The sequence below is a fragment of the Pectinophora gossypiella genome, chromosome Z, assembly GCF_024362695.1.
Source record: "Pectinophora gossypiella chromosome Z, ilPecGoss1.1, whole genome shotgun sequence".
NCBI lineage: Eukaryota > Metazoa > Arthropoda > Insecta > Lepidoptera > Gelechiidae > Pectinophora > Pectinophora gossypiella.
The window spans coordinates 23061700-23086350 of record NC_065433.1 but is presented as its reverse complement, the minus strand read 5'-3'; the positions used below and the strand labels follow the sequence as shown (position 1 = coordinate 23086350).

Genomic DNA, 24651 nt, shown 5'->3' with positions numbered 1-24651 from the left:
ACAATTAAAAAGAGAAAAAAATTAAACGTTTTTTGACACCTTTAGATCTGTCTTTATTTAGTAATCAGAATTTTATAATTTTTCTTTGACCTAGGAAACTACCTAATTCAAAAGGCCCTGGATCTTCTTTTGCGTTTATGGTTCGAAATTTAAAATATATCTCGATTACTCGGCCCTGAATGAAAATCTGTAACTAACTGACCTGTATAGGGCACGAATAGTTTCTGTAGCTGGACATATTGCAATGGAGCTTGTGTGTCCACTGATGACAGTTCGCTGGCTTGACTGGCTTTGATCAGCAAGTTGCCGGACGCATCCAGAGAGAGCGTTAAAGGACCTGCATCACACAACAAACGGTCAAAATCCATACAAACTTAGTCCAACAGCCTTAAACCTAACACCAAACTATGCTACTCCATTCATCTAACTACTTTTCAATATATTTAACCTGAAACAGAGAAACTATTAGAACTGCCGCAAAAAGCTTACAACTAACGCCGCGTCAGGGGTCGAAACAATCTTTTGTGCAAAAGTTACTGTCATTATTATTGATCTGGAGATATTCTACAGCACTAAAGCCGTGGTATGTTGTGATAATCAGTTTAGCTCTTGTATAAAAATGCATTTATTGAATGTACAGATCATTCACGACCCCTGAATCAAAATGTCATGGATCTTACCTGTGGAGTTGTCGCCTATATTCCTTTTGACGACGGTTACGCTCTTCAGCAGTTGATTCTGCTGCGGCTGAGTCTGTTGTGGGGGCACCGAGATGCCGCTTGATATCACTTGGACACCTTGACTGACTGTCGGGGAGTTCATGATAGACGCTATGGCATTATCTATGGCAGCCTGTGTGCTCAGATTGGGCGTACTCAGGGAGATGCCCTGCACGCTATTCGTCAAGCTCTGTGTGCTTGTGGATATCGCCTGTGACGGGTGCGGCGAAGAAGGGATCTGACTCGGTAAGCTCGTTTTAGTTATTGTCGTGTACGCCGTCCATTGGCCGCCTGAAATAATTACAAAATATTACAAAGAGAAATATTACCGAGCACATTTTGGTTCTGTAATCTGAAAGAAATGACATGTGAAGAAAAATTGCCACAAGTTTCAAGCAGGCGTGGAAACAAAATTCTGGATCTGGATTTTACCTGTCTCTGGTTGCTTCGATGAAATCGCTGTTAAAGGATTTGTGAATGTTTAATTGTTTGTGTTGTTAACAATAAAGGAGCATTGGTACTAAATGTAAATGGTATTTATTATATGCGAAGTATTACCGGGATCGGCGTGTGTGGACTTGAAGGCGCCTCCAGTGGGCTGGAACACCTTTGAGCCACCGGGACTCGACGCGGTTATGCTACCAAGCATATTGTCCGACGATCCCGCTCTATTGTATAAAGTAAAAGTTTATGAAAAATCTGACCTGTCAATAACCTCAAATAAGCAAACGTTGGAATTAAAAAGGTATAAATGTCAGGGATATGATGATACGAACGTTGATATGGGTTATATTGATTTTTAAGTTCATTGAATTATTCTGTAGAAATTGACATATATTTTTTTAAAACCGACTGTCATCTGAACTTCCAACGAGCAAAATCTACTTTACTTCCTGAATAGGTAGTATTTTTTTTAACAGAAGCCATTGCCACCTTTCAACTCGCGTAGAAAATATACACCGCAGTAGTATAAGGAATCTCACCTAGCTTTGATCGGCTTCGGGCGGCGCGTGTGGTCGTGGTGAGGCATATAGTCTCTGGTTTCCAGACCCTCGGAGTCTGAGTCCGTGATCTTGTCGACGAACTTGATCTCGATCTCGGCCTGCGCCTGCGGCTGCGGCGGCGGTGGCGGCGGCGGCTCATCCATCAGCGGCTGGCAGATTTGCTGTAGATACGGATTTAGTATGGATTTGGTATGGATTTAGTTCTCCACACCAGCGATTTCCGAAGTGGGTTCCACGAAACTTACGAGTTCCGTAGAAAAGTCATGAGAGTTCCGCGAAATTTCATTTATAGCATTAAAAGTTGAAACAGTCCAACGTACAAGAAATACGAACGGCCTCCGTTGTCTGTGGTTGAGCGTTGGGCTCACGAAGTGGATGTTTCGAATCCCGAATCACGGGTTCGAATCCCGGTGGAGACATAATCACAAAAATCACTTTACGATCCCTAGTTTGGTTGGGACATTGCAGACTGACCAACCGATTTTCCGAAAGTAAGATGATCCGTGCTCAATAGTAACCCTGGCCCAGGGTTGGTGAGGCCGGTCATTTACACAAACACAAACACAAACTACACGAGAGAAGAAGACAGAAGTTCTTTTTTTATTCTTGACCACATCGAGAGTAATAACAAAGACTATCTTAAACGCAAAGAGAATACAAAGTGTGTTACCATCTGATCGTCGTCGCTGAGTGGGGGCGAGGTGACATGGCCATAGGGCGCTGGTGCTGGTAGCTCTGCAGCACTGGTGGGCACGCTGCCCGGGCCTTCCGACGGTGTTCGCGGGCTCTGTAACACGACACACCTTCAGGCAACACAACACAAGATATATGTACCTCCGACTACCCCTAGCTTATTTTATGTATAAATAAATTTAAATGTGCGTGTTCATTTTACTAACTCGGAATTGTCATGAATTGTGTAGAAATAAAACTGTATTATTATTTGAATGTCGTTCCCATATCTCGGGCCTGCGGAGTCCCGAACTTTGGGAAGCTGTGCGTGGCGCTGAAGCCGACACGTAGACATCTTTGAAGCCAATTTGATCTTAATGTGGTATTATTAATAATAATATGGTAGTATAGAATGCTAACCTCTAAAATGGTCAAAAACAATCAAACTTTATTTTTTAACCTATTTACGTTTTTAAACATTGAATTGGAGATCATGTTCATTCATGGCGTTACTAAACTATAAAAAAAAAACATAAAATTGACACTAAAGTCAAAGAATTCCACGTTCGTTGTCCTGATTGGTAAGCAGCACGGAATAAGGTTTTTTCTAATTATAAGGCGCTTGATGTAGTACAAACCTGTGGCATCGACCCAGTGGGGTCCCGATTGCTCGAAGACTTCCTTCGGTCCTTGTTGCACCATTTCCACTCTGGGTGAGCTTTGAAGTGAGCCTCCTTCACCTGATAAGAAAACAAACTTAGTATTAAATATCTTAATCGGAACAACCAAAAGAAATGTTCTATCAACGATACCTGTTCTACGGTGTCTAGCTTGTCAAAAATTTTAAGGTATGTGCAAAATAATATTGATTTCTGGTTTACATTCAGATGTTAAGCATGTACTCGGGGAAAGCTGAGACTATGTTTTTCCATTTGCTGTGAACTTCACGTACTCCCTCTTGCTACATCTACATTCATCACACGTTTGTTACACGCACGACCCTCTGTGCAGATTGTACTAAACCTTTAAGGACCATCGCGATCTGGTCATTGTGCGTTTTTCTGCTAGCCCTTCTAACAATGTTCAAGGTGAACTTCACCTCTTTCAATTACGAAGATGATGAATATAAAAAATAATGCTAATACCAAATACTACGTTTTTTATGCATGTTAGACAAGCATTTCACCACAATCTCACCTGATGGTAAGTGATGATGTGGTCTAGGGTGGGACATGAATAGAATGTGCCTATTGACTCTTGCCTGGAAGGGAAATAGGTTCGCGGGAAGGTTTTTTTAGACTGAGTTGCCAACTGACCTCTGAAGCGAGCTCGTTGTACTTCTGTTTCTCCTCTGGTTTGAGCGCGTACCACCACTCGCCGAGGATCTTGCTGACGGTGCGGTTGTCCTGGTTGGGGTGCAGCTGGTGCACCATCTGCCGGTGCCGCTTCGAGAAGATCATGAACGCGTTCATCGGACGCCTGATGCGGCGCTCCTTCTGTTAGGGGAAACATGGTTTATGTAATAAAAACCTCATTACATTACAATATTAATAATTACCTTAACATCACGCCTGCATCCTCGGAAGGGTAGGTAGAGGTGTATAGTACACCCATTCTTAGACACCTTATGTTTAAGTCCCATGTAATAAGGAGCGAGCCTATTACCTCTATTCGGGCACAAATTCTAGAAACCACGTGATGTCATTTATCTATGATCCAAATATGAATTGATTCTTGTCGAATTCAGTAGTTATGGTGTGATTTATAGACACTTCATACAAGATAACCTCGTTTTACACAGACACCACACATTGACGTTATCGTACACGCGCATCTGTGTGTGTGACGTCTGACGTCATACGATTGAAGACTAAACTATGTTCGAGGGGGGGTGAGGAAAACCTAGCTCAGACTGGTGCGGAGCGGAAAATTGCCGTTTTATACGTAGCTCATTCTATGATTCAGTGGTGGTGGGCCTGAGCCTAAAAACGTAAAAATGCTATAAAAAATCGGGAGGCTAATGTCGTAGGGCTTCAAGCGACTTGAAAACTCTGGCGAATGGGTTGGCTATTAGACAAAAAAAACACAACCAGAGCAGCATTGTGGAGCATGCTCCATACCAAGGTTGATAGAGGCCCTATGTCCTGCAGTGACTTGTTTATAGGCTATTTTATAGATATGAATGTGTTCTGTAGCTGGCGCGTTATTCGTAATTTTGAAAGGGAGTAGACAAGGAGTGTCGACGGCGGGCACAATGTTATTCCATTTTTATATTATAAAAAGTTGAACTATAAACGTGTTAAAGCGCGTCCCCTCATAGTTTGGCTTAGTTTCTGTCGTGAGCATACCTTATCTCCCGTGACGGCGACCTGGGTGAGCGAGGACATGCTCTGCGAGCGTCGCTTGCCGGCCTCCTCGCCCGGCGCGCTCGTATCCTCACACTCGAACACTTCGTCGTCGTCCTCCGCGCACAGCGACGATACAGCTTCTATCCACAACACCAACACCTTACTTAAGCCTCGTCCAGGTAGATTACGCGTGTTCCCATACCACAGAATTAGGTACTTTAGTGACACGAACGTGAATCCAATAAAATCAAAAACGAATCTATAGAAACGCGCGGAAATTCTACCATAGCTTGACAAATACATAACACAAGTGTACTTTTAATAAAATATAAAACAACTATAAACTTTGGTAGTATGTTGAAATATTCCTTTTTTGTTGTGAGAACTTTTCCTACCCTTTTCCTCAAACTAAGAAGACGGCTAGCAACAAACACATACCATTATTCTCATTCTTGATCTCCTCGGGCTTGATATGCGGGGTGTGTGGAGTGTGCGGCGTGTGCGGAGTCTGCGGCGTGCGGGGAGTGCGCGGCGTGCGCGGCGAGGGCGGCGCGGCGGGGGCGCCAGGGGGCGGCGACGACGTCGTCAATAGTGGCACCAGTGACTGCCACGGGAACACGCCGCCTGAGACTCCGCCTGTTGATACTGCAAACAACACGATTATTGCACATAGTCCCAACCCGATTACTCTAGCCATAGAGGTGCGACACCAAACACTTCAGGACCCCGATACTCAATCAGCGCTTATCGCTATCGACCCACTAGGGTCAATTAATTCTTTCAAATATTTTTCCTCTCAGACGGCGCCCAGAACCGAGGTTCGCGCATAACTGGGCACCCTCAGGCCTGTTGTCTTAAACGTTGTATCGGGTGAGAGCCCTCGGCGCACCCCATTTGTCAGGCCAAGTAGTTAATGCCATCTGCGGCAAATCTACAATAAGTCACGTCAAAAAAAAGGAGATAATCCCACAAAAATGGTGAGCAAACAAAAATCACACCTGCAATCACTAATAAGTAAGTAAAGTAAAACCACTGCGGTCTGGTGGAAGCAAAATTGATTATTTCTCACAGACGTTTACAAAAAATCTTATATCTAAACGGCGTATAGTAAGAAAATTACTAATGAGGTGGGGAAACCTACATGTCTTCAATGACACAGAGTTCTAATGTTTGTGCCATGATTTTATTGGGCATGATGATATATTTGCCAACACAATACATACAATTGTAGGAATAATAAAATATAATCTTTCATAACTAATGTAATGCCATAGTCTTTAAAGTACAAGTAAGTAAGCATCTGATAGCAATAATAATATCTGCCAGTTAAGTTTGATTGCAGTTATACTGTCTGCCAGATGAGTGTCTGATAGCAGTATTACTAATGGCTAGAAGTGGCTTATGCATTAATACTATAAACCATATAAATATAAATGTCTGATAGCAGTATACCTACATTATAAACTTATGAGAAAAGAAACGATATAAGAATATATAAAAATAAAAAGATATAAGAATATTATAAGAAAATATTGTTAGCCTTCCTTTAGTATCAGTTTCACATTGACAGACACAATACGTGTCATTCGTGTCACTAGAGCTTGAAGAATAGCATGAGGGTTACTAGCACTTTACAATACGTATTAACTTAGAAATCCTACTGACTACTCGTCGACTGTTGTCTGAGACGTGGCGAAGCAGGATTTACGCGTGTTTATCGTTTGGAAATGCTAGCTTAGTTCGTCTCGGACAAGTAAATAAAAAAAAATCTTCAAAATTGGCTTACATAGTTAGCGCTTTGTGAACGTCAAAAATTAAATAACGTATAATGTAACTGTCTGTAAAACTAATTACCACATCGGAAGCTGTATCGCTGAGGGAAAGACGCGGCCAGAAAACCTCCCAGCACAGGGCCCTACTCCTACTGTTTCATGTATTCGTTTCTTTTTTTAAGTCTAGTTTGTATTTCATATAAACTTCATCACAGAACACGAATGTACCATTCCATTCCTTCTTTTTTTCGAGTTTCCTATTGCAATAGTTTCCACGGGTAGTTTCCGTAATCTCACGATTAAATACAACAACATTACCTCTATCTCAAAACAGAGGACATGCTAGAATTATGAATCAACATTACACATTCACATAAACGACGAAAACAAATCTAATGTTCGAATGGTTATTCGAACATAATATGTACGTATAAGTATTTACAGTTGTATGTGCTACCGTGTGGCCAGCTGCAATATTCTCCTAACCACATTACTTATTTTATCAACTGTATTTTAATTGTTCTTGGCATGTATAATGCTTTTGAACGTTGTATAAATTGACACGTGCCAGAAAACCTAGCATCGAGAGAAACAGTCCTGGTTTAGCGATGTTTTGAATCCTTTAGGTAGGTACTGAAATATATATTATATTGTTTCAATAATGATTTAGTGGTAGAAGTTCCACGGACTCGCATACGTCCCCTGTTAAAAAAATGCGCAAAGTAGTAGCTATGCATTGGCGCCTTACAATGAATACCTCGTAAGCGGGTTTTTTAAAAATCACTTTCGCGTGTACCTTTGTTAACGAAACATCGCAAAAGACACACTAGTTTCAATCCAAGTTTTGAAGTTTCACAACGAAATCGTAGTTAAAGAAAAACTCTTTTAAGATTTCTCATAGATTCATCCAGAATAGATAGGGTGGATATCGTCACCTAATAGTGAAACCTGTTAAGAGCCTTTTTGAAAAACCTCATGCGGCAAAACCTCGCAGTAGACAATTAGACACTTTTCAAGTCCATATTTATGAAAATAACCGAATGAAATCGAGATTTTGCTGAAGGAAATCACAGCTGAATATGATTTTCCAAAATGACGCTTGTGAAGTTTTTACAAATGTGAACTTACCAATAATCGCGGTGTGGGATGTAGGCGGAGGCAAAACGGGAAGCAACTGGCTCGGATGCACGATCACCGCGCTGTTGTTTACGTTGTTCGTCTAATCAAACACATACATACGATTTAATAATTAATATTTACATAACATAAACAGCATACATTCCAAAGCCGAAACCGTGGTAGCCCAGTTTGTACAACGCTTGCCTCCCACTATGAGGTCACAGGTTCGAATCCAGCACAGGCCCAAACCAATGATAGTCTTGTTTTCGAATTCATGTTTGGATCATAAATGATTATGACGTGCTCAGCGGTGAAAGAAAACATCGTGAAGGAACTCACATTCCCGAGAAATACATTGCGAGGTATGTGGGTTGGAAGGCCAGACAGGCAGTCGCTTCTGTAAAAAACCGGACCTGTCAAATCTTCAGGTTAGGTAAGCGGACCCTGTGAAAAGCGGGATAATGCTCGGGGATGATAAGCAGCATACATCCCACTGCCGGTTCACTGCGGTTTAGCAAAGAAGTTTTACATGCCGTTGAAGACCTATGAAATTTTCTCGGACGCGCAGGTATCCTTGCGTTGTATTCCTTTCTGATCTAATCCATACACAATCGCGCATACGCATACTGTCCATAGTTTAAGAAGGAATCTAGGAAGTTACATACGTGGTCGCCATTGTTCACGTGTTCTGGCTCTCTCTCCGGATCGTTATTGTTCAACCGTTGCGCTAACTGAGAAGCCTTCGTCTCGATCTGTAAGGTAAGCATGTATTAGTTATACAAGATAAGAAACTTCCATACACACTTTGTAAAGTTATGAAGGTAATGACCTTAATGCCCTCCGGCGGCTCATTCTTGATCAGCACGAATTTCTTCTCGATACTGTTCTGCGGTATGACGTAGAATCTCTTGATAGAGTCTTTGGTGTCTGTGTCCACGACGGAGAGCAGCCGGGCCTGCAGCGGCGCCGGCTTCACGATGCGCTGCTTCTCCTCCGCAGGCTCGGGCTCAGGCGGCCGCGGGTCGATGATGTGGTGGATATTGCTGTCTCTCAAAGAAACAGACAAGTCCTCTTCCTCATACTCAGGAACGCGACGGAAATTATCATGGTTATTGGGCGGCGGCGACAGCTCCTCCCGGCGATACGCATCATGCAGCCCGTTCCTCATCAGCAACGGCTGCATCTGCTGCTGGTTTCGATACAACTGGTCGATATCGATCCCGTTCGACGGTGGAATGCTTCTATGCACGATCAGATTCTGCGGAATCTCATCCATTTTCGTACTGCGAATTGTGTTCGCCATGCTAGTCGGGTTGTTATTTATGTTAAGCGACATGCTCGAAGGTAGGTTCAGTGTGGACTGAATATTCGTCGGCGCGTTCAGGCTACTCTGAATGCTCTGGATGCTAGTCTGATGGTTCTGCTGCACGCCAATCATGTTCTGGCCAATATTGTTCTGGTGAAGTGTTATAGGGCCACTCCGATTGTCTACCTGTAAGTTCATGATTTGCTTTAAATTGGTGTGTAGTACGCGGAAAGTACGCAAGAATAGGGCAGTGATTAAATTAGTAAATTACCTGTGTACGAAAAATAAGTAGATTTTCGGGAATGAACTGTGAAGGACCAGTTAACCTTATGTAGTTTAAAGTATATAAAGATCTTCACGATTGTAGGCACTCTCTCCAATAAAACATAAAAGAAATGAGCCACTCACCACGTGATCACGGCGTCGCCATATGAAGTACCGGCCGGTAGCTGATGTTTGAGACGTATTACACAATGTTTCCTTTTGATTTTGTATATAATAGTTAAAGTACAGTTTCTAGATCAGAGGCACAAGTCCACGAAGAATATTATCAATTATTTCACCACAAAAACAATATTAAAATGCGGAGCACACAGTAGTGGGTGTCACGCGCAAGATGGAGCCTTTTTTTTTTTTTTTAAAATGACACCGAGGCTGTGTTTGTCATTGACGTACAGCCTAGTAGCTTGTAGACACATAACTTATATGAAATATTGAAAAAGGAACCAAACAATCGTGTTTCACTTAATACTTAAAGAAAACAATAATTAAATCCTAAACATATTCCCCCCCGCTGCAAAACATAAGGTTTGCAGAGAACATAATACTAATAATTAAATGTAGGCTCGTCCCGTTGAATAGGCAGGGGACAAAGCTTAACAGAAGGTCGCTTCATGGTACCAGACTGAGTCCGTACTGTCGCAACACGGATAACACCATCGGACCCGGGATGAACATCGATAACTCGCCCTAGCCGCCATTGCATTGGCCTAAGATCGTCCTCTTTGATTAAAACCAAGTTACCGACAGAAATAACACCCGAACTATTATACCATTTATTTCGTTGCATTAATGAATTAAGATAGTCATGGTACCAACGACGCCAAAAGTCACGATGTAACCGTTGTAAATGATGCCAACGATTGTTCAAATTAAGTTGCGTTTCCGGTATTTCTGGGACTACTGTGAGAGGCTCGAGCGTTAAGAAATGGCCGGGTGTCAAAACAGATAGATCAGTTGGATCGTTACTAACCGCGCATAATGGACGGCTGTTTAACACGGCTTCTACCTGAACAATCAGGGTTTGAAGTTCCTCATAGGTCAAAAGCTGTGAACCTATGACACGATGTAAATGAGTTTTTATGGATTTGACTCCAGCCTCAGCCAAACCTGAGAAATGTGGAGCTGAAGGTGGATGAGTGCTGAAAGAAATGTGCTCAGATTGGGCAGCATTTTCCATAAGAGGAGTTAATTGGCGATAAGCACCAACGAAATTTGTTCCACAATCACTAATAATTTGAGAACAGCGACCTCGGCGTGCAACAAACCGACGGAGGGCTGCTATAAAAGCATCGGAAGACAGATCACATACCACTTCGATATGAATGGCCTTAGTGGCGAAACAGACAAAGATGCACAGGTACATCTTTTCTGAGCGAACACCTCGTTTTCGTTTTCCAACGATGACATTTAAAGGGCCTGCGTAATCGCATCCTACTACCGCGAAGGCCTTTACTCCTGATACTCTGTTGGAAGGGAGAGAAGCCATTATTGGTTGTACACCAGTTGGCTTGACTCGAAAACATCGTATGCATTGGCTTATGCAACTCTTGATGACTTGCCTGGCTGAAAGGACCCAAAATTTTTGATTTAATAAAAATTGAACAGTTTGAGGCCCTGGATGTAAATGCGATTCATGCACATCTTGAATAACAAGCTCTGTTAGCCGCGATTTTTTCGGTAATAATATGGGATGTCTAACATCATAGTCCAAGGGCGCATTTGTCAATCGTCCCCCTACACGCAGAATAGACTGTGAGTCTAGGAAGGGGCAGAGCTTTCTCATAGGCTTTGATAGAGGTTTGTTGCTGTTGAGGTTTTCTATTTCCCCATTGAACGCTCTCTTTTGGGTAAACGATACTAACAACTGTAAGGCAGTTTCCATCTCGCTGGTGATGATGGCACCTCTGGAGCATGGTCGCTTTCGGGCGCGGTTTATAAAACGCTGCACATAGGCCAATACTCGCTGAATTTTCTTAAGAGAAGAAAATCTGAATAGTAAACGTTGGATTACATCTGAATCACGAACTTCAGAGACCAGAACCATTTTCCTTTGCTCCTGTTCGGACAGTAATTTAGCTTGAGATGAAACCTGGACATTAGGCCAAGCTTCTTTGGGTTGTAGTAACCATTCGGGCCCGTGTAACCACAACGGATGCGTTACAAGCTGGTCTGGCAACAGACCGCGGGAGACACAATCTGCCGGGTTCGACTTAGTGTCTACGTGGTTCCACACAGCTTGTGGTAATTTGCGTTGAATGTGACTGACACGATTAGCAATGAACGTCTTCCAACGTAATGGAGAAGAGTGAATCCACGCCAATGTGATCATGGAGTCCGTCCAGGTAAAAATTGCTTCTGGACACATCAGTGGTGACAATGCTTGAATAATGAAGCACAGAAGATCCGTGAGTAATACCGCCGCTGCAAGTTCTAAACGAGGTAGGGTCATTTGTTTCGTGGGAGCAACCTTGGATTTAGCGCTTAAAAGATTAACTTTTACAGTTCCATCAGGAAGTTCATATCGAAGATACACAACCGCTCCATATCCAGCCTGAGATGCATCTCCAAAGCCGTGAAGATGGTAATTTGTTGCATCCGGATGAGTAACTTGTCGCGGAATTGAAAACTGGGACAGTTGAGGAAGTTGCTGAACATATTTGGCCCATAATTCCAATATTTCAGGAGAAGGTTCTGCATCCCAGTCGGTTCCTAATAGCCATAATTTTTGAATAAGGCACTTTGCAAAGAAAGTAAGTGGTGCAAGAAAGCCCAACGGGTCAAAAATCCGTGCAAGTTCTGACAACATTGTACGCTTCGTACAACGTCTGTTCAACGGTTGAACCTTGTATGTAAAATTATCAGATGTCGGGTCCCATCTCAAGCCCAATACCTTAACGAAATTGTCTTGATCCAAGTCACAAGTCTGGGACCTAGAAAGGCAGTGATCCGAAGGTAGATCTTCTAGAATACGTAGGTCGTTACTAGCCCACTTTCTAAGTTCAAAGCAACCTTTGCGTGAAATGTTAATGAGCTGATTGCGAAGTTCTAGCGCATCATCCAAAGTTTTGGCACCGGCAGCAATGTCATCGACATATATATCGCGGTTCAGAACTTCAGCCGCCTTCGGGTAATTCGATCCCTCATCCTTAACCAACTGTTGTACTACGCGAAGGGCTAAAAATGGTGACGAGGAAACCCCATAAGTCACTGTATTCAGTTCATATTCGGACACAGGTTGAGAAGGATCAAAACGCCATAGTATGCGCTGCAAATGCCGGTGCTTAGGGTTCACCAAAATCTGGCGGTACATTTGCTTGACATCAGTGGTCATAACAATATTATGCAGTCGGAACCTTAAAAGAATAGCCGAAATATCAGTTTGGAGCTTCGGCCCAATTAATTGGTTTTGATTTAACGAATTTCCGTCAGAGTCTGGGTCGGACGCATTAAAAACAACGCGAAGACGAGTCGATGCACTATTTTCGTTGATGACACTGTGGTGAGGTATATAATATGCATCAGATCTATCAGCATCAGATTGAGGTACCTCAGACATGTGACGACGATCTAAGTAATCTTGCATGAAATCAGTATAAGCTTTATACAAATCGGGTTTTTGCAAGAGCCGTTTCTCGCAAGCATAAAATTTTCGAAGTGCCTTATACTTCATATTTTTATATTGAGGGGTATCCATTTTCATGGGTAACTCCACGATGTAACGTCCATCTGTATCTCTGTAGTGCGACTTAGAAAAGTGTTCTTCACAAAGTGTGTCTTCCAGAGATGTAGGTAGTTCACAGGGAACATTTTCTACCTCCCAAAGTTTTTGAAGTGTCATATTCAAAGTGTGGTCATTAATGGCCAATAACACATTAAGTTTAGGTACAGTTTGACAAGGTACGGTTCCCATGAAAACCCAGCCAAAAATAGTGTTGAGGGCCATGGGAGTCGTATCAGTCGATGGAATCGACCCAGGCAATAATATAGAGGGCCAAAGTTCAGCTCCGATCAGAACGTCAATGGACCCAGGTAAGTAATAATTCGGATCAGCAATTGTGATGTCTTTGAATGTCGCCCATGTACTATTATCAATCCGAGAGGAAGGCATATCTCCACATATTCGGGGAACAATCATGGCTTCGAACGTAAGGACTTGCTCACGTCCGCGTCGCGGTCGAATCACACAATTGACCTTGCCAAGGTCCTTGACCTCTTGGTTACTTAAGCCGTAAATTGGAACGTCACTCTTATATTTGGGCAAGCCCAACCGGCGAGCGCAAGAATCAGTCATAAAATGAGCCTGACTACCCGAATCCAGCAGCACTCTTACCTCTTGATAATTACCCCATTTGTCTTTTATTTCTACCCTTGCAGTCGACAACACTACAACCTTGCCAGTGTTAATCGTATTGGTTAATACACTGACAGGTTGATCGAATTGGACTGGACGAGATCCTGACGCATCACCAGTGGGAACAGGGGCAGGTATGGAAATAGACGCTGACTGGGCCAAAGGCAACGCGGACTGGGCCATAGGCGACGTGGACTGGGCCGAATGAGAAGCCTGCTGGGCCGGGAAGTGCAACAATGAGTGGTGGCGACGACCACAATGCCGACAATTTGTCTTAGACCGACAAGTGCGGCTCGAATGATTTGGACGCAAACAGTTCACACACCATTTTTTATTCTTAACTGTTTCAAATCTTTGTGGCACTGCCAAAGATTGAAAGTCTGAGCAATGGCTTATGAAGTGGCCCTGAGAGCAATAACTGCAAATATTATCCGTAGCAGTAGCATTACTGGCTACAAGTGTCGTCGTGGTGTATTGGCGTGGTGACTGAGCAGTGTTATTATTTTTAATATTCGTATTACTCTTTTTAAAGTTCGCATTGGTTCTTTTATCGGTAGGCTTTTCAGTTCCCAACGCTAAAGAAGACATTTCCCAAGCTTGGCAATATTTCATCAAGAAATCTTTCAATGTGTCGAAGGAAGGAATTTCAGATGACGTCACGCTCATTTCAAATTCCTTGCGAGTAGCAACGTCAAGTTTTGTCAATAAAGTGTGAAAAAGCACAAAATCCCATTCACCAGTCGGCAACTTTAGATTTTCCAGAATCGCTAAATTTTCCGAAAAAATATCTAAGACATTACGTAATGACGCAGCATCGTTTGCAGCAAGCTTGCAGTCGCGAATTGCCTCCCATGAAATAAACGCGAGGTGCCGTTTATTCTCATAACGAGTTATCAAAGTTTTGTAGGCAACGTCATAGTTTGATTCCGTTAAAGGAAAAACTTTTATCAATTCCAATGCCGAGCCTTGAAGTGACGACAATAAATAGCTAAACTTCTCAACTTTAGACAATGACTTGTTTTTGTGAATTAATGAATCGTATAAATCTCGAAATGGAAGAAAGTTTTTATAATTACCGTCGAATGGTTTTAACATAAGACGCGGCAACTTAACCTGCGCTGACGACTTGTTGTTTTCACTATGGTTGTCCGACGGCGGTATGTCATGAGAGCTGATATTACCGGACTTCGGTTTATCGATACCAAAAACTTTACACTTTATTTCAAGAATATCCGAGTAGGTCTCATCAAACTGTTGACGAAATATATCCTCTTCGTTGAATGCCTCTTCATTATCATCGTCCAGTTTTGATAAAATTTTATTATGTACGGAATCAAATTCTTCTGTCAACTCCGGAAGGCGATCGCACCATGAAATAAATCGTTCCTTATAAGAACTATCTGTTAAACATCTTTTTGCACATATATATGCATCATTCAACCGTTTGATTACGATTTTACGTTTAGCTTGATTCATACCGAGTACCATCTTAATTCCGTTACGATCACGATAAATAAACAACAATGGGATATAATTTTGTATTATTTTAAACCAATGCACAAGCGAACAAACTTATAATTTATTTTATCCTTAATCTTATTATGGAAGAATAGCAACTCTAGACAAATATCACGGAGTGTGCGACAGTACCTACTCTCGGCTGACTGAAACGAGAAAGCGAATAAACGAACCGCTCGGGTTATATGTAATTAGATAATGAAATTACAACATTTGTTTATGCACAATATATTCCCCAATAGAACTACATGGTTAACACAATATTTGAGAGTAAAATCCATAGGTCTTGTACGGTACGAATTACTGACAATCCGGTTCACTAAGGACCAAATAACATGTACGAAAAATAAGTAGATTTTCGGGAATGAACTGTGAAGGACCAGTTAACCTTATGTAGTTTAAAGTATATAAAGATCTTCACGATTGTAGGCACTCTCTCCAATAAAACATAAAAGAAATGAGCCACTCACCACGTGATCACGGCGTCGCCATATGAAGTACCGGCCGGTAGCTGATGTTTGAGACGTATTACACAATGTTTCCTTTTGATTTTGTATATAATAGTTAAAGTACAGTTTCTAGATCAGAGGCACAAGTCCACGAAGAATATTATCAATTATTTCACCACAAAAACAATATTAAAATGCGGAGCACACAGTAGTGGGTGTCACGCGCAAGATGGAGCCTTTTTTTTTTTTTTTAAATGACACCGAGGCTGTGTTTGTCATTGACGTACAGCCTAGTAGCTTGTAGACACATAACTTATATGAAATATTGAAAAAGGAACCAAACAATCGTGTTTCACTTAATACTTAAAGAAAACAATAATTAAATCCTAAACAACCTGATAATGATAGGTAGGAGCCGGGGAGACCCTGATGACGCTGGTGGCAACGCCGCTGACGGGCGAGCCCTCTCGTGCAGGCCGCACTAACTCGGGCCTGCGGGGAAACGAACCATGTTTAAAATCTTACAAACACAAATAATAATAATCTCACAAATATGCTTTATGTAGTGTCAGTGGCATCGCGATAGATTTGACGATAAAATTTACAAGTATGTAGTACTTAGACGCAAGGTACTGTACACTGTGCAGTGATTCTTATCCCTATTCGACGATTCACCGACTTTAATAATAATAGACTGATAAGAAATTAGCAAATTACCTATTTATTCTCATGGTGCTTTGTTTAACCTCAGTACAATTAGAACGCAGATGAAATAATTTGTGCAAGGATTATTGATTTCTAGTTCGCCCTAAGGACGTGGGAGGGAAGTGACATATCAGGTGCGTTCATTATAACTATCAAAACACTATAAGGGTTTATAAACAGTACACACTTTTAACGAAGTCTCGTCATCAAAATATAATACGAGTATGAAGTAGTTTTCCAAATAGAGGTATTAAACTTGTAAGTTATCCTTGCAAATAACGTTCTAATTCTCGATACGCTTCGCTTCAATTTAAATCTAGCTAAACATCGATATGACGCTTCGGATAATGTTGTAGATGCGAAAAAACGCAGCGCTAAAATCTTTACGAGAAAAACAGCGATAGATTAAAAAAGTAGTTTATTGATTTGTTTTGACGTACGCAGTTGACCTGTTGCATTGAACGACCCGAGACGTGATAAACGAGCTAACAGACGTGGGTTGCGTTAGTGATATTTGTTTACATAACCCCTCGCCGGTGCATACTAGGCAACGCCTACTATAAGTATATTGTTAAGTATTTTAATTCAAAATGTGGAGTACATGCAATGGAGACGGCACAAACACATTAATTTAATTTTACTTTTCGACGCCATGCGAGTATTGCGAGTCCATAGAAAATAACTTCTCCTAAACTATATGCTTGATTCTCATTGTCTTTTAAATAACAGTGTAGATTTACACGAGTGTTTCGCCCAATTTTTTTTTTTCATATAATTTAAATAGCGTTTCTAGTTTTTAGCGGGTTAAGGAAGTGCGTAACTTGGGACTCATTCTAGATACAAAGACACATTGGCAGAATTTTACGCCGATCATTTCGTAATTTTAGCTCCTTTCTGTTTTAACACATTATTATTAGGAGTATTTTAGGTCAATTTTATCCACTCTCCTCATTACGCCGTCCATAAAAAACGCGTGGAGAATATCCAGAGGAAATTCATATCGTAAATATCATATTCATAATTCATATTTAAATTGTAAATATCGGAAATCGTCTTGTGACATGAAGGAAACGAATTTTATTTATTTTAACTTTGTTTATTTTAAACGTTTTATAATTTTCTACGTTTTCCTCTTTAAAAACAACCGTCCGCCATTTCCCTGTCATTCCGCAATTCTCGCTTGAAGAACGGCATGCTATGGTGGACATGGGACTCTGGTGTAGTGTAATTAATGGAAACACTTTTAAATTATTTATTGTACACATGAAAGAAGTAACAAAAGCAAATGAGATTGCCATAAACATAAACAGCCTGTTTACATCACACTGCTGATCATCGGCCTCCCGTCGATCAACCGAAGGGGGTACGAGGCATACTCCACCACGCTGCTCCACTGCGGGTTGGTGGTGTTTTTACGGCTAATAGCCGGGACCCACGGCTTGCGTTAAAAAAAATATATGTTTCGGAGGGCCCCCTCCGAAACATATATATTTTTTTTAATCTTTTATATTTCTACATTTCGGGCTATCCTGGGACATAGGCCTTCTTATTGCAATTCCTGTCTGTTGCGTGTTGACCTTCTCCACCCTTGTAGGTCCCCTTTCCACTTTTTAATTCGCCTCCCTCTTTGGCTTTCGTCATCTCTTGGATACCATTCCGTGATATCTTTAATTCACTTTTTTATTTTATGCCTTATCGTGTCCTGGAACTGCGACTTTTGTTACATCTCCTAATTTCGAGTTTGGGTGACAAGGGGTCGCCTTGTCTAACACCCCATCGAATGGCAAACTCCTCACCAAATGACCAAAGGGAAATTGCGGGACATTGACAACACAAGTATCCTGATTACTTACCGGGAAGTCCTTTCTACGAATATCTGCTTGTACTTTCAGACATAAATATACGGTATAATCGCCTATAGATACAGATATTATTAAAATATTTGAAATACTACAACGTTCCACTCCTTTATCTAAATACCTAGTAGTTAGAGGATAATTGTCACTGATTATGGTTTAGTACGTAAGTACCAATGTAAAACAATTAGTTACCCCAAATAAAAGTAAATAAATAACACTATCTTCTCTGAGTATTTCTTGCTTAGGTCTTACTCCCGTAGACCTTACAGCACTCGACACAGACGGCGTGACGCGGCGCTAACGCGACGACAGCGATGCGCTAGTATGCGTTCTTTTTTTCTAAAGAAATACTATTTTGATATACCCTACTCACCGTGCTATAACGGAAAAGTTATAGTAATGAATGTTGTACGAGATACATATTACAATCTCTAAAATATCTTGTTGAAATACGTAAGGATATAATGGCCCCGATTCCTGCAGACACCGCCTAATTTTATTTTAGGTTATATCCGTCATTTTCGTATCCGTCGAAAAGGAAAGGGACGGATGATTCACAGCTCTTAATTTTAGGAAGAATGAGTAAATTAATGTGTCGGGTTATTGACTGACGTAAAATTTTTAGACGGTTGGTTTAGATTTGTGCTTAAAATTGACGTGTGTTCCATAAATTTTATGCTTGTCGATTACCCGTCCCTTTCCTTTTCGGCGGATAAGAAAAGGACAGATATAACTTAAAATAAAATTAGATGGTATTTACAGGAATTAGCACCAATATCTAATGAATGAAAGACCTAAATTATAAAACAACTAACATTCAATTACTTTAACCAAACCTTGAACAGCCTCCGTGGTCTAGTGGTTAGAGCGTTAGGCTCACGATCTGGAGGTCCGGGTTCGATTCCCGATGGGGACATTGTCGAAATCACTTTGTGAGACTGTCCTATGTTTGGTAAGGACTTTTCAGGCTTGAATCACCTGATTGTCCGAAAAAAAAAGTAAGATGATTCCGTGCTTCGGAGGGCACGTTAAGCCGTTGGTCCCGGCTATTAGCCGTAAAAACACCTCCACCAACCCGCATTGGTGCAGCGTGGTGGAGTATGCTCCGTACCCCCTCCGGTTGATTGAGGGGAGGCCTGTGCCCAGCAGTGGGACGTATATAGGCAGTTTATGTAACCAAACCTAACTTAAGGCTAGAAAGGCTTAATTTTTAAAATATCAAATGGGTAAATAGACAATGCAGACCACTGCCTATCAGCCCTACCGGACTCGGTTGTCACAAGTTACTAACCTAACCACGAAATAACCTAACCCACTCGACTATTTAGGCGTTGGAACTGTAGGTCTAACCATGGTACAACAAAACAATGTATGTTCAATCCTATGAAAGAAAAAAATCTATAAAAGCTGCCATTGCTAGCCGTTTGATGACGTAAGTGTTACATGAGTGTTACCATTAAATTGGTATCTCCAACATTAGACTACCAATAAGGACTTAAATTTTAGTATTGAAAATTAAGCGAATTATTGACGTACTTAATTACTAACACCTGGCACATGTGTAAACAACATTAAAACTGTAAGTAAATCTTTTACTATAAGTTCAAAATTGCCTTGCAAAGCAAATTAAAAACATTAGTCGTGGGTAATTTATTTTTTACAATATGGCAACGGAGGGTGAGATGATGTTAACGCGGCTAACCTTAAAATGTTAGCTGTCACTTTTGAGCTTAGCTTGTTTAGTGTTAGATGAAGTCACTGTTAGTTGCTTTATTATTGAGTCTTTTAACTTTAGTTGTTTTATAATTTAGACCTTTCGTGCATAAGTATATCATCTTTGGGGATTATAATACGTAACCGGTGTAATAGGTTACCTGATGAGGTGATGTCGATGCGAGTGTGGCTGCGGCGAGCAGATGGGCACGAACACGTTGTTGCGCAGCCCGGGAGTCTCCGCCACAGGCGACGCCCCAGGGCTGCCCGACCGCGAGCTGCCCAACGATACTGCAAACAACAAAACAAACTTTACACAGGATTCAATGGATTCATTTTTGATTGAAGAACTTCCTAAATTAATTCAACTCGTGGTGGTGGTAATCTGATAGGCGGACTATCGTAGTCACCTATGTAGTGTTATAATTGCATCACCTTGCCTCTTGCCTGATTTGCCCAAAGAGCAAGAGGTTCGTGTTGCTCTATGGATATGCCAAAAGCTGGGTATGGTATAAGTAACACACTTATATTTATACCAAAATTATAACCAATCTGTATTAAGGTTTTTTTATGTCATTTGTATTTCTTTCTTCGCTTTGATTCTAATGAGACTATGGGTTTTCTGCAATATACCTACCGGCTATATTCGCAACGTCCTCTGCCCAACTAGGTTGATTAGTATACCGCCAAAAAAACAAAATGACCATTACGTTACATTTTACAGGGAAAAGCCACAATGAGTGTAAAGCAGGATAATGCATATTGAATAATCCTCTGCTGACCGTATAGGGGATGTACGTCAAAATCTGATTACAAAATACCAGATACATTGAGCTGTTATAACTATATAAATAGTGTGCTTTCAAATAGTTCCATCGCACGAATAATCTGAACGTAAAATGTATAATGTAATATACAAAATAAACAAATATTTGCCGCTCAGAAATATGTATAACCATACACGCGTCGTGTTCTTCAATACAATTACACTTGTACGTTTTGTGATAAGGAAATATGTTAGAAATTAGAGAAATGTAAACAAAACGGACACAAGAATTTATTTTTCTACTTAGAATATTATATAGTATTTTGCTGATATAAGATTTTAATTACTATCATGGGTATGGAGGAAAACCTACAACTTATTACAATGTAATTATTCCGATAATAACTATGTTTATATCCGTTTTTAGAATAATGAAACCGCTAATGGTCATATTACAAGCCACAATTTTTCGCCCGTACCGATTTCTACTACTACTCGACCTTATTTACATGTATTTTGATAAGAATAATAGTTTTATGTATTTGTGATTCAATGTTTTGATTATAATGACTTACACATAAAATATAATAGATAATGCTGACACTGACTTTTTGTAGACTTATTATGTTCGTGTAACTCTTACGGTTTTTGCAACGCACGCCAAAACAGCTTGCAAATGTTAGACTTTCCGACTTGACATTTTTTGTTATATTTTATCTAATTTACACAAAATAATCATAAAATAGCCTATGTGTTATTCTGATGCATGATTTATATTATTGTAGTTTTATTAAAATCCACAATCTTTTGCGTTTATGATATTAGTCTAAATGTAAAAAAGCCGTGATAGCCCAGTTGGTACAACGCTTGCCTCTCACTCACACTCTTTGAGATCACAGATTCGAATCCAGCACAGGCCTAAACCAACGATTGTCGATTTTGTTTTCGAATTCATGTTTGGATCATAAATGATTATCACGTGCTCAGTGGTGAAGGGAAACATCGAGAGGCATCCCACATACCCGAGAAATGCATGTTCGGAGGTATGTGACCTAACCTGTATAGGGCGGGTTGGAAGGTCATACAGGCAGTCGCTTCTATAAAAACCGGACCTGTCAAATCAGGTTAGGTAAGCGGACCCTGTGACCAACGAGATAATGCTAGGGAGATGATATTAGTCTAAACGATGTTTTGTCTTTCCTCCCAGCACGGAAGAATCTTTAGACTACCCGTGTCATACAATACACGCCACGGTTCCTTTCATTCGATATACCACACACAGTGTTAGTTTTTAGACAATAGAACTACATAAACGCTCATTTACACTGCCTCTATTTTCAATATTGTTTTGAAACAAATACGGCCGTCGAGTGTCATAGTTTCCACTACACGATGACCATAGCATACCGAATCGAAAGACACAAACAAATATTTGCATTCGAATGCATTTCCTTTACCAGTAAGATAATCCGACGCTATTCCTGTTCACCACAAGATGGATACGATGAGAAACAGGTTAGTGCATAGTAATCATTTTGTAAAGTACATTTGGCGCCACACTTGAGTCCTGACATAGATTTTCTCCTTGTAATCTAACCTCTAAGGTCTAGTTGTCATCATCCTCCTGCCCTTATCCCACTCTAGGTGTGGTCGGCACAACATGTATTCCTTTTCAATTCATTTCTGCCAGTCATCATCTCGGTACTCACACCTTTCCCACACAAATCCTTTTTTACACAATCCATCCACACTTTCTTGAGTCGTCCCCTGCCCCTATAACCATCCATATTCATACTCATAACTTTCCTCGTTATATGCCTTTTATCTCTCCTCATTACATGCACGTACCATGCTAACCTGTTGCTCCTCAAAAAATAATAATTAATATTAATTTTATTCTTAATTTTTCTCAGGTTTACCCGAAGCTGTTATATTAATAAGATCTTTTGGTTGGCAATGGCCCCGATTCCTGCAGACACCTCCTAATTTTAAGTTATACCTGTCATTTTCTTAATCGTCGAAAAGGAAAGGGACGGATGATTGACAACTGTTAATTTTAAAATAAATGTATAACCCAGGCGAATAAAATAGGCATCTCGCTGGTATGCAACACGTTTGATTCTGTCGGGTTATTGGCCAATATATAGGGAGGGCTTATAAAATTCCTGCCTAAAATTGACGTGTGTTCCATAAATTTTATGCCTTTCGATTATCCGTCCCTTTGCTTTTCGACGGATAAGAAAATGACAGGTATAACTTAAAATAAAATTAGATGGTGTCTACAGGAATCAGCACCAGTGACTGCGTGTACTAACCCAACATGTTGGCAGCCTCTGTCTCGTCGGGGTCGAAGCGGCCGGTGACACGGTAATTCGGCGGCGTGTTGTCTGACTCGCGAGACGTGTCATCCCCCTCCACGCCCGTGCCGTTCGATGACAGGGACTTGCTGCTGCTTCTGGAACAATAACATAACAAATACTTTATTAAACCATCACTTATATAGCAACAGTTACATACAATTACAGAAGCTCACTATATCTCAATAAAGGTAGTAAGTGATCTATCGCAAGATAAACTAAGTACTCACACCTCATCGAACTTTCTGTTAGACCAACCTGATAGTGATAGGTGGTGAGTCTTATTAACAGTACTACCAATATCAGAAACTACTAAAGAATCTTTGAATGCGTTTTCGTACGAAATCGATTCGTCTGTGCGTGCACTGTGGATATGATACAGTAGAACCTTCCGAAGGCGGAAATTGTTGAAATATTCGTGTTGTTATGCATCTGTTCCCCTCCCCCGCGTCCCGCTGACTACCGAATCGGAATGTTCCCTGTCTAGCTACTGAGTATCTACACTGAACTTAGAATATCGATTTGTTTATGTAGTTACGTCTAACTAGCAAGCGTAAACAATTTATTTCCATCGTACTACTTGTAGTAATAGTGGCCTCATTAGCCTGCGGGGTACCGTATCCTACGCTTGGTTACGTCTTAGTAGACCTTCCATGGCCTTGTAGATTCTCTGAATGAAGTGCATGTTATTATCCCGCCCACGTAGCTCTTCGCTCCTAGATTACATATATTGCATTTTCTGCGGAGTGGAATTTTTCTTTATAATAAATCGCTTACCATTTGTTCGTATCGAAAAGTTTAACATATTTTCTGATATTATATGCCGGTTACGTATAAATTAAGTCAAATTCTGTTTACAATCGTTTGTTCTGAAACGGCGTTACTTAGTGACGTTAAGTGTTGTGTAATCGTTTTATCTTACATTGAATCCAATTGACTTTGTACTATTTAGCATTTTGTTTTGTTTCATTATAAAGAAAAGTCTTCGGTCTAAAAAAGATCAGCATTAAAAATAAAACTGAATTTGTGATACGGTAGTTTCTTCACACTAAGTAGGTTCAATTGAAAAGACCAAGTAATATACGCTTCATCTTTCAAGGTTTACAGTGCTAATTGCAATACAATAAATCAAAAGAGATTGCTAAGCCTGCTTCGCGCATATATGTAAAAAAAATATTATAGGACTAATGACTACCTAAATGATAAAAACGTATGGTATTGAATGTGTTCCTCTAGTTATTAAATAACTTGTAATGGTTTTTAAAAGAAGTGTTGCTGTTGCAGTTTCTTGTCATTTCTTCTCCTCAGCCATACCACCTTGCGAAATGACGTAAATTCATAAATGTTACATTGACCTTCAACAAGTTTATCCATGATAATTACGTTGAATAAATGATTCTGATTTCTGCGTTGTCGAGTAACCCGGCAATACAGTGCTTTAGGCCGAGTAGTCAATGCGTACTGCCAAAGATAAATCGACCTTATATAAGTGTTTACTCGGTCGCACTAAATCACAGTTACTCGACACGTGTGAACTAGGCATTATTCTCAAAGCACGACTAGTCAATTATATGTTTACTCCGTCGTACTATGCCGTACATCATACACTCACTTCACAGTATAAATAAAAACATTATGTCGGTGAAAAAAATAGATTGTATAACATAAAATGACGACACGCGTACGTATCATGATAACTCAACAACATGAT

General features: G+C 40.6%; 1 protein-coding gene across 5 annotated transcripts in view; it reads right to left on the bottom strand.

The window, feature by feature from the left end:
• The window catches only part of LOC126380283 (uncharacterized), a 57911-nt gene that overhangs the window by 6237 nt on the left and 27023 nt on the right, over nucleotides 1–24651 (bottom strand). For 3 of the 5 annotated variants that reach the window (XM_050029571.1, XM_050029572.1, XM_050029575.1), the window contains exons 8-22: nucleotides 22899–23038; nucleotides 19979–20108; nucleotides 15936–16032; nucleotides 8464–9144; nucleotides 8300–8386; nucleotides 7644–7734; nucleotides 5182–5388; nucleotides 4744–4883; nucleotides 3712–3891; nucleotides 3034–3135; nucleotides 2394–2510; nucleotides 1703–1884; nucleotides 1278–1387; nucleotides 681–1010; nucleotides 203–337 (exon numbers count right to left, since the gene is read on the bottom strand). In XM_050029571.1, coding sequence (XP_049885528.1) covers nucleotides 203–337; nucleotides 681–1010; nucleotides 1278–1387; nucleotides 1703–1884; nucleotides 2394–2510; nucleotides 3034–3135; nucleotides 3712–3891; nucleotides 4744–4883; nucleotides 5182–5388; nucleotides 7644–7734; nucleotides 8300–8386; nucleotides 8464–9144; nucleotides 15936–16032; nucleotides 19979–20108; nucleotides 22899–23038 — 2729 coding nt within the window. The remainder of the gene's footprint in view (nucleotides 1–202; nucleotides 338–680; nucleotides 1011–1277; nucleotides 1388–1702; nucleotides 1885–2393; nucleotides 2511–3033; nucleotides 3136–3711; nucleotides 3892–4743; nucleotides 4884–5181; nucleotides 5389–7643; nucleotides 7735–8299; nucleotides 8387–8463; nucleotides 9145–15935; nucleotides 16033–19978; nucleotides 20109–22898; nucleotides 23039–24651) is intronic. The other 2 variants (XM_050029573.1, XM_050029574.1) reach the window with 1 other exon arrangement.